The 12548-nt window shown below is 35.2% G+C and overlaps 1 protein-coding gene across 4 annotated transcripts in view; it reads right to left on the minus strand.

The window, feature by feature from the left end:
• ANO4 (anoctamin 4) overlaps nt 1-12548 on the minus strand; it is a 227228-nt gene that overhangs the window by 88840 nt on the left and 125840 nt on the right. For all 4 annotated transcript variants that reach the window (XM_072036113.1, XM_072036105.1, XM_072036106.1 and 1 more), the window contains 2 exons: nt 12350-12486; nt 5897-6055 (listed from right to left, as the gene is read on the minus strand). In XM_072036113.1, coding sequence (XP_071892214.1) covers nt 5897-6055; nt 12350-12486 — 296 coding nt within the window. The remainder of the gene's footprint in view (nt 1-5896; nt 6056-12349; nt 12487-12548) is intronic.

The raw sequence follows: 12548 nt of genomic DNA on the forward strand, positions 1-12548 counted from the left end.
AAACTTATAGTCGCTCAGAAGGCACTGATATTTTATTGTGCACTGCTTCTCAGAGAGAAAGACAAATTACGTAGTCTAAGTTTATAAACACCTTTTCTCACTCAGCTCTGAAAATGCCACTTGGGGCCTGGGAGTCAGCTTAATTCTTTTCTGCCCATGAACCACAGTCAGCAGCAACATTTATGTAACAGGACTCTCATGAACAATTGCAATGATGACGCACAAGCTAGAAAAAAGCGGATCAGTCTGACATAATTGTTCTAGCTCTGCAGTACCAACAACAACAAGAAAAGTAGAAGATGTCATTTCTGCCAGAAAGAAAGATGATAATATTTGACTATGCTCAAGAGGAACAGCTTTTGATTTTAACATCTCATATTCACATCATCACTTTCTGAGCATAACTATATTTAAAGTTTCAGTCTTTGAAGTTCTTGTTTTTTTCATACTTGTTATTTCTAACTTTTACCTCACTTTGACATGGTCATAAGTCTATTTTGGTTTTACACTCAGGGACAAGCCAAGAGTCACAGAGACACTATATAGTGTGCTCTTTCTGTCATCTGTAATTTCTCACAACATTCATCATTTTAAACCAGTCTTCAGGTTGCCGCTAAATATATGCCTCTTACTGAATACATGTTTCTAGCCCCTAAAGTCCTGCCCCACTAGAGCAAAATTACAGCCACATTAAGAGAAACTGCTTTATAGAACTCCTACTATCTCACCAAGAAGTAATCTACATCTGTCTCCAAACTTGAAAAGTCATAAAATAGCAGTATCCTCTAATTATACTCATCAACTACTGGAAAAGATCTTAAAACAAACATTCAGGTACAGCTTATGCCTGATAGTGGATATTTGTTCATACAATAAAAGTGAAGCATATATTGAGCTTTTTTTCCCCTTTCTTTTATTCTTTTTCTTCAGAGAACACCCATTGTATACACCAGCTATATATCTGCTGCCAGGTGTTGCCCCAGAAATGTCAGCTCCTGCTTGAGGCATGGAGTGAATGCAATTAGGGATGCCCTGGTGACAGCTTGACACTTATAGTAGCAATGTTTAAATTTTTAATCAGGCACGCAACACAAAATACATACCGTTTAGATTGTTCCTGAAAACTGGACCAGCACACTAAAGTAACATCTTTCATGTGGGAGACACAAAAATCAATGTACAGGTAGAACCCCAAATGGATTGAGTGTTTTCTGTAAAATATCATAAACTACTTCCTGAAACATATTCCACATAAAATAAGCATGAAAAGACTTGCTTTTTAGGGTGGTAAGCAATGCTATTGTTTTAAAGCAGTTCACTGGTTTTATATTGAAATATTAGTCTGCATAAATATGCAAAATATATGAAATATATAAAATACAGGGCCTGAATACTACTTTCACTACTTAAGTGAATAGTTTCCCTTTGCTAAATTTCTATCTATCAGTTTTTACTGAGGTGTCAAATGCCTTTTCAAATAAAGTCTGTATCAAATCAACTTACAAATTATAAAGTAAAAATTTGAGACAATTATTAAGGAAAATTTATTTAGTACATTACAGCTGCTCTATAGTTTAATTTATTATATTAGTATACTATATATATATATAAGTATAGTTTAGTGCAGTCATCAGAAGCAAAATAAAATAAAAGAGATCATGCCAAGCTCAACTGAAAAGTAGTCTATTCCTAGGGCTACATGGCTAGATCCTACCCAGGATCAATTCATTTTCTATATACAGTAATTATTTAAATCTAAAATGTTTTTCTCTTTCAAGAATTACAAATCCAAGGGTAGTTTGTTTTTGTTCAACCTACGTAGATTTCTTTGCAGTACCTTAAATCTCTCCTGCATTTGAATTGCATTGTAGTCCAGTGTAAATACATTGCAGGTGAACAAGAAATGTCTGTTAACTGTTCCATGCTTGCTAACTCTGTGCATGCTCTATTAGTGTAGTATGATTTAAATTACCTTATTAAAAGCTGTATATACACACCAGCACAGCATATTTACTGTTTACAACTTACTTCTACTTCACCATTTATGATAAGGAATAAAATATATTTGTTGAAGTCGCAGTAATAATTTAGGATAGGGGAACTAAACTGGATTTGGATCAACAGGTTGAGTTTGGAAATCTTTATTCCTATGAAAAATCCATGTGCCCAATGTAATCCTGACTTCATTTTCTCTCGCAAAGATGGGCTTTCCAGAAAAATTCTGGGGTTTTTACTGTCTCAGAGGGATGAATGCTGTATTTTGAATGATAGAGACAATCTGCATTTTATTTTTACATAAAACAGAAAAGTATTTTTTTTTTTTTTCTTAGAGTCAATAGGCTGATCTTAGTCTCAGGGTAATCCTGGACTTGGATGAATATGAAACATACCCTCAGAATGTGGACATTCATACTTTGTCTCCTGATAACCATTTGCCAGTTAACTCTGGTAGGCATGTCCTACATAATATTTACAAAAAGGACCAATTCCTGTTTGCAATCTTATAATCTCTGATAAGAACTTGCTTCATTTGAAGACTGTTCTCTACATTCTACCCAATACACAAGCCTGTTTCAAAGAGTATTAAAAAATCAAAACAGTGAGGTCGTCAGGAATCCCAGAGCCAGGATATCATACTCTCTTGTGAGAGGCTGTAAAAAGGACAAATAAAGATCACAGAATCACAGAATCACAGAATTTCTAGGTTGGAAGAGACCTCAAGATCATCGAGTCCAACCTCTAACCTAACACGAACAGTCCCCACTAAACCATATCCCTAAGCTGATAATAAATTTTATATCTCACTGAAAAGAAAACACAGTCTCTCTTCCTGGAGTGACCTATATTTTGCATTAATGTTCATAGAGCTTCTGTATACATCATCACATGTGTTGGATGTGATCCATGCTGGGCTGGGACAACACAGTAAATCCTATATGAATTGACTCAATATACACAGAAAAGCAAGGAGAAGGGTCACAAAAAAGATCTATGCTGTTCCACTACATTAGCATTCATTCTTAGACCTCTATTTTCCATACTTTCACTAATTCAGTGATCTACTCCTTGATTTGAGATCCCCTTGTTTACTGCAACTGGTTATACAGAGCACAAAAACTGGAAGAACTTGCATAGCACAGTGGTGTGGTACAGACAAAAAATTTGAGTGTGAATTCATTGGGAAATACCTCCGAAAGTTAACACCATTTTCTACTGTCAGAAACATATACCTGTTCAGTTCTTTTTTAGCTACATGTTCCTATTATTGTTCCTCAAGTTATCTCAACAGTCATGAATTCATTTCAGATTTACTTTTTCATTTCATACAGTTCAGTAAATATTTCACTCCCTACACCCAACATTTCCTAGGTATTTTGCTGTGTTATGCTTCTCAGAGAGTCACAGCAGTGTTACTGAGGAATGTGGTTACAAAACAGCTGTGTGAATAGCTGTTTTCCAGAGGTTTTCCTCCCTGACACTGATTTCACTAAAAAAAAATAAAATAACCAAAAGGACTAATGTGTTTGAATGTCAATATATAGGCAGCCGGAAGCCAAGAGAATGAACCCAGCACCACAGAAAATTCATGGAATGTTAAAGTTTCTTTCTTTCAGTCCAGCAATTACAATCTATTGCCTCCATATAAGTTGTCTGGACAAAGAGACAGACAATTCTCTCATTTTATCTGTAAGCAAACTTTTCCCAGTGGAAGCAATATATTTCATATGAACAACAATTAGGAAACAGACCTGTTGTTAAAATATTCCAGAACTGAAATTCATGTCAGTAGTCTCACCAAAAAAGAAAAGTAGAAATCATGAGAAATAATCTAAGCATTAACAAATCACACCACTTAGTTTAAATCTAAATGTTCTTCAGCACCATTTTTACTCTACAAAAAGGGAGAGAGAGTGTACAATGAATGTACTTATTTCTTTCAGGATTATAATTCAATTTGGAAATGAAAATGGTCATAAAATATACATGTTAGGTTTTAATTTTAGGTCAGAGTCATATATTTAAAAAGATCGGTATCCTAGCTTGAGTCATGTAGCACAGCCTCATTTTGATCATTCTGAATTTAGGAAATGTACAATTACTGATGCTGGCAAGAAGTCACACCAAGGCCAAATGAGATTAATAAGAAATAAAACTGAATGTCAGTAGCATAATAGAAACTGAAATGAATAATCAAATAGGCAGAACATTCATGCAGCCTAGGCAGCAAACTCCAAGTAAATGGGCTTGAAAGCTACAAGAAAAGTCTATAGTAAGCACTTAAATCATTAAGTTGAAAAAGTTCTCTGTACAGAATGCTGCAATAAGTTTCATAATACTTAAAATATAAAATGATTTCATAACTTTCACTGCTGAGTTTAGCACAGTAGTAAATGGCAAGATCTGCAAAAATCACAAAGTAGCAAAAGAGTGATTCAAAACTGTTGGACAGATTTATCAATTAGGAAAATTCATTCCATGTTCACTTTCTGTCCAAACTTCAGACATTTTCAGTGTCTCTCCTGGTGGAAGTAGAGCAGAATTCTAGGATGTGAAGCTGAACAACCACAGAAATGCTCCCATGTTCTTAGGTCTTAGGATATAACTCTTACAGACTTTGGTACCTTTACAGGAAGCAAGCGTAATAAGGGAATAATGGCTGCCATTTAAAGCATCTAGCAACTACTGCAGCATCAAGGATGCTAACTTCCAGGTTATTTCAAGTAACTGCATGGTATGGTAACTGTTTGATGTAAATAGTGACATGCATTTATACAGTTATATCTACCAGTAACTGTGTTCATTCATTAAAACCAACCAACAAACAAACAAAAGCAAGGAAAAGAAGAAAGGAAACATTGTCATTATATTGGAGAGAAACAGCTTCCCTTCCTTCATTCCTTCCCCCAGTATTTTGAGAAGGAGTGTGCCTTTCAAGCACACAGGCAGAATATCTATACATACACAAAGTGTTCAGTGACAGAAGGGGAGAAAATGTACAGCACTTACGTAGTTGACCAAAGCCTGTAACCTGAAAATTCCTGTACCATTTGCATCAGTGACAGCACAACAATGCATATCAATATCAGTGTAAGTTGGTCAAGCACTAGTAAAGCTAAGTATTCAGAATATCTATTCTATATGAAAGTGAGACTTAGGTCCTGTTTAAACACACACAAGAAAGTTTAAGAAAGAACACAGGCAGAAAAGAGTCTCTTTGAGCCCTGTTCCTGCTACCTATTTTGTCAATACACTTTTAGACAGATTACATTTATTTTATACTCCTGTCCAGACAAGATTCACTTTTTTAGGTCATTGTGCTAGAAATAGCATTGACATAAAAGATTCATATGTACTGTTCAATTATTTTGATGTTTAGGATTATGAAAGTAGGAGAGATTTTAGTCTGTTTTCAAGCTACAAAAATACCACCTCAGTTCCTGTGCCTAAGCTGACAGGAAAAGGAATGCAGGGGTCTGGAAAAAATACCAAGAGCCTCAGCAAGGAGTGGAGCAGGAAGATGGCTAAAAGGAAAATGATGTGAAGAAGTGCAGATTGTACTCCATAGAATTTAGGCCATCCAAACCCAGCACTTGTTTTCTCTACTGCACAACTCAGTGGATGAAATTCTATGGCCTACTTGTGCATCAGGTTGAAAAAGATGACTGTAATGGCCTGTTTTGGCCTTCAGACCATGTGTCTGATTTTCCTTTAAGCTATGCTTTCCTGCTGCTCTGGCAATAACTAGTCTATTTTTAGGCATGTTTAAAAGCACTTTTCCACTACTCCAACAGAACAAAGGAGTTTCAGAGTAAATACAAACCATATACTGCCCAGCTTTAAATGTTGATTTATTTATTATTATTATTATTATTTTTCCCCAGGGAAACTCTCTTACCTCTTTTTCCATTTGAAGTCCTTCTGCCCTGATATTTCTCTCAAATACTTCCCTCTTTTCTGTCTGTGGATTGGATTTTCGATATACCAGGATGTAGTCAATTCGACATTTCCCATCTCTAAAATATAGTCCATTGGCTTTGTTTTTATCAGGTACTTCCTGTAAAGAGAAAGTTAAACATTTCAGTAATGTTAATTATCCTTGGTAATTGCTGTATCACTATTTGCATCAACAATTTTCAGTAATACTCAAAAGGAAAGACAAGGAATCAGAACAAGTTGTTCAGAGTCGTTTGGTGTTTTACATACTGTTGTCTGAAGTTGTCTGAAAGGACTACAGACTTCCCCAGTTCAAAACCAGGAGGTCTTCTTAGGTAGATATTTGTTGAGATAGGGATAGGAAAGAACAGAGAATGCAAGTCAACCTTCCTCCCCTGTCACCGTCCAGAAAATGAGGAATTACTTCTGACAGAGAAGTTCTCTTCAAAGCAGAAAATAACGTAATTGAAATTTAAATTTGAAAGAACTTAGTACGGTAGAATATGCAAGAGAAAAATAAACAATGGCTCAAACATTCACTGTGCTGATAAACACTAAAACCTGATGCAGAGATACTCGTTGCTTTGTGATAACAGTAGTTCCCCTCCCTCACAGGACACAGAAAAGGAGATGGAAGTCTTGTACCTACTTCACCATACTTTATCAAACTAACTACAGAATTTTATTGGCTTATGAAAAAGCTGAGAAAACGCACTGAATTTATTTGAAAATAATTCCTAGTGTTTGGTCTAGCAGTACATAAAATAAATATTATTTATTCGCTATTTCCAGCAAAGAATGTGTCTGTTCAAAAGTTTGCTCTGAGAGAAAGAAGCAAGATGATTTCACTGTTAAGAAGAGGTCAGGCGGGTCCCTCTCCTGAGATCTGAGAGGCAAACTGCTGGTCTTTTTTAGAAATTCATGAAATGAAATGAATAAAAATTCATGAAATTTCATAAATTTCCTCACAATTTAACACTACTTCCAAATAATCTAAATCTTGCCCAGGGTTTAAGCTTTTGCTTTCAAACAAGTTGAAACCATGTGTCAGTTTGTGAATTTGGACTTTTTCATATAAGAAATTTACACAGTGAATGGAATACATGGCACTTTATATACACAGAAACAATGAGCTCTCCCTCAGAGGAAAATAGTGGGCTCGGAGGAAGATAATGGGCAGGTACTCCAGGGATCTTAAGATGAGTTGAACTCCAAGCTGAAGGGAGGATTAGGCTAATTCCTCTTTCTTTTCCTACAATTTTCTAAATCATTCCTGCCATAAAAAGCCATGCCCAAAAATACAGGATCTTATCTCTGAAAAAAATAATATTTCACCTTTCACTTGTAGGAAAAGTAGGAAATTTGCAAAATACTTTCTCTGAGGAGAATTGCTTTCTGATTTAAATCACAAAACATGAACATATTTTCCATAATAATAATAGCTCAAGTGCTCTTACTGAAAAAAAAAGAAAAAAAAAAAGGAATATTACCATTAAAGGAGTTCAGTGTAAACTGCTTTCCTGATTCTCAGTGTGCATTTACTTAAAAAAGAAAAAGAAAAAAAAAGAAAAAGAAAAAGAAAAAGAAAAAGAAAAAGAAAAAGAAAAAGAAAAAGAAAAAGAAAGAAAAAGAAAAAGAAAAAGAAAGAAAAAGAAAAAGAAAAAGAAAAAGAAAAAGAAAAAGAAAAAGAAAAAGAAAAAGAAAAAGAAAAAGAAAAAGAAAAAGAAAAAGAAAAAGAAAAAGAAAAAGAAAAAGAAAAAGAAAAAGAAAAAGAAAGCATCCTAAATATCCCATCCCTTTGGTATACCCTGTTTACTGAAGACAGAAAGGCAAATTTTTCTAAGATTCTTTTATTACAGTGCCTGACTCCTAACACAGCTTAATACAGACTTGATATAGTGGGAGCAGTTCTCTGGGCTGAAAATGAAGGCAAGAAAAAAGATTTAAGCCCGAAGGAAATAACAGTAACAAACCATTTATATCTATACTGCATATCATGCTGACAAATGTTATTATCAGGATATCAGAAGTATTTGTCACAGAGCATTAAATATGAAAACAGCTCAGGAACACTCTCTCTGTTGACGAGACATGAAAAACCCAAAAGGGTATTTAAATAAAAGGGTGTGGCAGATTTAGAGTCGGGGGGCAGCTTGGTGGTCCTGCTCTGATTTCTAAGCCTTCTGCTGAGCCATACTTCCTGTTCTGTAAGTCCCACAGACACTATGTGTATTTTATCAAGTAAAGCAGTGCCATAGGAATGGGCTCATAGAGTAGATTAAAATAATCTGGGTGGAGGGCCTGCTGTCCACACAATATAGGCTTGAGGGCTTACTTTGGGTCAGTTCTAATTTAGTTCATGAGACTCACTGGCCATTATCAGGTGGAGTACATCTCACCCTTGTGTGTACTTGGAAGTCCTTTTTTGTTTTAAGAATATAGTATGACAAATCCAGAGTGATTTGACTCTTATATGACCGATATGGACTCCAAGAAGAAACCCTTGCTGTTGCCTTCTTATAGCTGTTCTAGCCTGTAAAGAGGATTTATAGACTGAACTTGTAATTATAAATACTCTGAGGATGCAGAGATCTTATATAATATGGAGACACTTAAGCTGGTTTTGCAGCATTAGGAAATAGCAGTTGCAGGGCTTTTGCAGTGTCCACAGTATTCCTGGCTTCCACTATTCTAGACAGAGACTTTTCTGTCATCTTGGAATTCACCCTTTCCAGACATCACTTCTTCTTTACCTCTGTAATGACTTCAAAATTCACTTTTCCTGCACTGATTAAAAAAATAAATAAATAAAATGTAGAGCTGGGTTTGACCGCAGCTTCTGTAGTCCTACTTTTTTACTCTATGTATGTCAAATCTCCATTCCTTCACCTGAAGTATGCCAAAAGATAGTGGCAGAACAGGGAAGACTTCACTTTAGCCATAAGTTTAGTATTTCTGTCTATCTTTGTAGGTTTGATTGCAGTACGCATATCCAAAGTTGTGTGATTTGGAATTCTTTTTCAAGGAACACACTAGTTCTCATATCCTCAGACCCTCAACTGGCAGCTGTTAATATTCATAGGCATATGACTCATACACACATACATGCTTGGAAGTCTTTAGACTAAAGATTTACTCCAAATATTTCAGTACCCCAAATCAGAAAATTTGTAATCCTGACAGCTATAGAGATTTTAAATGAAGCTTTTTAAACAAAAGTGCAGTTAAGAAAATAAGGAAATTCAAAGTTTTATCTGTAGGTCTTCTAAAAGATAAATCAGAATGGACTCCGGTGTTTGCTAATTTAATGACAGATTATATTTTTTCTTCATTGCTAGTTAGTTATTATGGTACTTAGTTATTATCAATAAGAGTGTTCAATTAAGATTAGATCCTTGAATTTTAAAGAGATCAACTTTTCCCGTTGTTTGTGGCTACTTGAAATTACAGTGCCCTGCATGCAACTTCACAGTGGGTAGAGGTGGTTAATACTTGTGGTAACTTTTGTGGAAATAGATGAAGCCAGGACTACTCAGTTTTTACAGTACAGTTCTAATCAAAATATAAGTGTACTTTCCCCATGTGTTCTTTTTTGTAATGTCATTTTACCCATTTAGATTATAATATGTGGATACTGCAACTGTATTTTCTCATATATCTCCACTGGTCAGTATATTCTTCTTGACATCATAATATATTAAATTACATAGAGCTTTCTAAATAATGAAATTATCTAGGCTGCAAAATCAAGTGCCTAAAAGTTAAAAGTTAAAAAGTAACAGATTTCTAGTTTTCTGTGAAAGTTTAAATAGAGTTTTTCTACAGCCATCCTGATCACTGAAGACAGGAATTTGATGGAAAAATTATATAGTTGGCCAATATTCTGGAAAATATACACAAGAAAACTGAGCTGAAACTGGGTATCAGAAGTGCCATAAAGAACATCAGAATTTTTTTTTGCAATATGAATGGAAGATTTTGGCCATATTCTCTAGAGCAATTTAAAATTTATAGAAAAGATTGTTAAAACTAACATTATTTTGCAAAATGTTAATAACACTACACCCAAATATCATCAGAAGTTTGAGTTTAAAGTGAAGACTGTAGGGGTGACTTCTACAGTTTAAATATCAAAACTACTTAAATTAGCTGAAATCTCAAGAATGGGCCATATACACTAATTTAACTTGAAGACAGACTTTATACCAGTTCCATTATTCTCCATTCCTTAAATACAGAAGGGTAATTTAATACTCCATAGAACAAAAAGTTGAATTCATTCATACCTGGAGTACAGCTCCTAAACCATTTTTACCTTTACTTTTTACCTTCTTTCTGCTGCATTTTGACAATATGTCCTAGGATTTAGATTTTAAAATGTATAACTAATACCTAATGTTTTTTTGATCAATGCAAACATGGTAGCATCTAATTTTTAATTCAGCTGTGTCCAAATGAAATGTAAAACTAAGAAATGACATATTTTTGGCCAAAAGGCAAGCCAAATCTTTATATGGCTCTGTATCTGTGAAGGAACTGTTGATAAAGCTCCATCCATAAACTTTTCATGGGATCTTCTGGTCAAGCATTAACAACGGAAGCAAACAATATTTTATCTTGTCAGCTAAACAAACTGAAAAGAAACCTTCGTATATTTTTTCTCCAAAGTTTTTGTAATATAAATTCATTTTAATGGATTGAAACAGCAACAGCTAAACAGTATCATTTCGTTCTGCAGTTAATCAGGGACCTACATGGACTTTGAAATGTTTTTCATAGGCTACAGCATCCCTTAGCTCCAACTAAGATTTTCAATTTTCTGGTATTTTTTTTTCTCTCTCCCCCCACCCCCTTTATTTTTCTCTTATACATATACATTACCTACATTGCTCTGTTCTATGTCTTTTCTATGGTTATGGGTACACAAAAAAATAAATCTGTTCAACTAGGAAATTCCTCAGACATTTTCACCTTCCCTTTAAAAAATAACAAAGATACATAAAACAGTTGAAAATGGTTTTGCAGCATTGCTAAATTAACAGCAGCATATATTGCTCTCTGTCATCGCTTGTCCTCTTGATCATCTTCTGTTTAGTTTTCCTCCTCAACATCCAAAGACCACGTGCCTTCCACCCAGTCCTTTAGTTAGACACCATATGGTACATGATCACAAAACGCTACACAGGAATATTATGTCAGGTTACCCTATTATAATGCAAGCAGGTGGAGAGCGCCCTTTGTAAGTTGTATGGGAAGCTGTGGAAGAGCAGTGAGAGAAGGGGAAGATGAAATTGTGAGCAAGGTCAAACATATCTCTGGATGGCCTGAATTTAGTTGCTTTAATTATCTGTCTAAACATTCCAGGAGCACAGCTCTATGAATGCTGAAATTCTAGCACATGGAAAATCTCTGACTCTCTCCTCAGCAGTGTTTTACAAAATAGCTTGCACCACAAAAGACTTTAGCTCCTAAGAAAGACACTGTCTGTAATTATATCTTCTAAATCCTATCTAAACCAGTAAACAAGAGAGGAGCAGGGCCAGGGCTACAACAACATCTTATGGTCATCCATGCTTCTTAATTGTTAGTGTGTTTCCTGCTAGTTCTGGTCTGCGCCAGTAAGTGCTCTGCCAAAAAAAATCCTCAGGCACAGCTTGGAGGTAAAAACAGACCACTCCAAGTAAGTACTCTGGATACAGCCACACTCCTGAGGCAGGGGAAAGGAGGCCTCAGGGCCAGAGGTGAGTCCCTGGACTCTTCACTCCCTGAGGAGACAGACCTAGCATTCATGAGCTGTAGGGCAGTCAATGTAAAGTTAAAGGGTATCACGTTCTTTCTGTATGAAGGACACAGAAAAGAATACTTCATATTTTAGCCTATAATGTTTTGCCTCCATTAAGACTTTATTTAAAAGGGACTATGCAATGAACATACCTCCCCACTATGTTCTCTGCATCACCATTATGCACCATCAAGTTTCTTCTGTTCTTTATTTGACGGGAATGTGTCACGTATTTGACACCAAGTACCTCTCACAAGAGATTTATGATAATTTCTCTTTCCTCCTTTCCCCTAAGGGATTAATATAGGCATTTTTTTCCCAATATTTTCAGAAGCGGTGAAACATTAGACTTGGCTGGTTCAGAAAACAAGTAGACAACAAAGGCCTGTACAGACTTTTCAGTGGGTATGCATGAAGTCAGTAAAATCTATTTTGAGTTTGAGATATTTTATGTCTCAAATTAAGATTGTAATCTTAAAATTATAAATGAAGATTATAATCTTTGAATGGAAAAACAATCCCCAGAGCAAAGGTCAGATAAAAGATGTCTCAAAGAGAATGAGATTTTAAATGAAACTACATTTATTCCCTTTTTATAATGACCATCAGATTAATAATTTTCTATGTTCTTACCTCTCCCACTACTTCCAACCTGCTGGCATCATCAGAAGTACTGGTCAAGTTACCATGGTGAAGCAGGGAATCATCATCTTTGGAAGGGCTGTTCACACCTTCTAACTCATCAAAAAAAATGTTGACATCCTTAGCTACTAAAAACAAAAATAAAAACATATGTTCAAATCACATTTGAGCCAAATGAAGACACTGAGTG

This window comes from Anas platyrhynchos, chromosome 1, assembly GCF_047663525.1.
Source record: "Anas platyrhynchos isolate ZD024472 breed Pekin duck chromosome 1, IASCAAS_PekinDuck_T2T, whole genome shotgun sequence".
Classification (NCBI taxonomy): domain Eukaryota; kingdom Metazoa; phylum Chordata; class Aves; order Anseriformes; family Anatidae; genus Anas; species Anas platyrhynchos.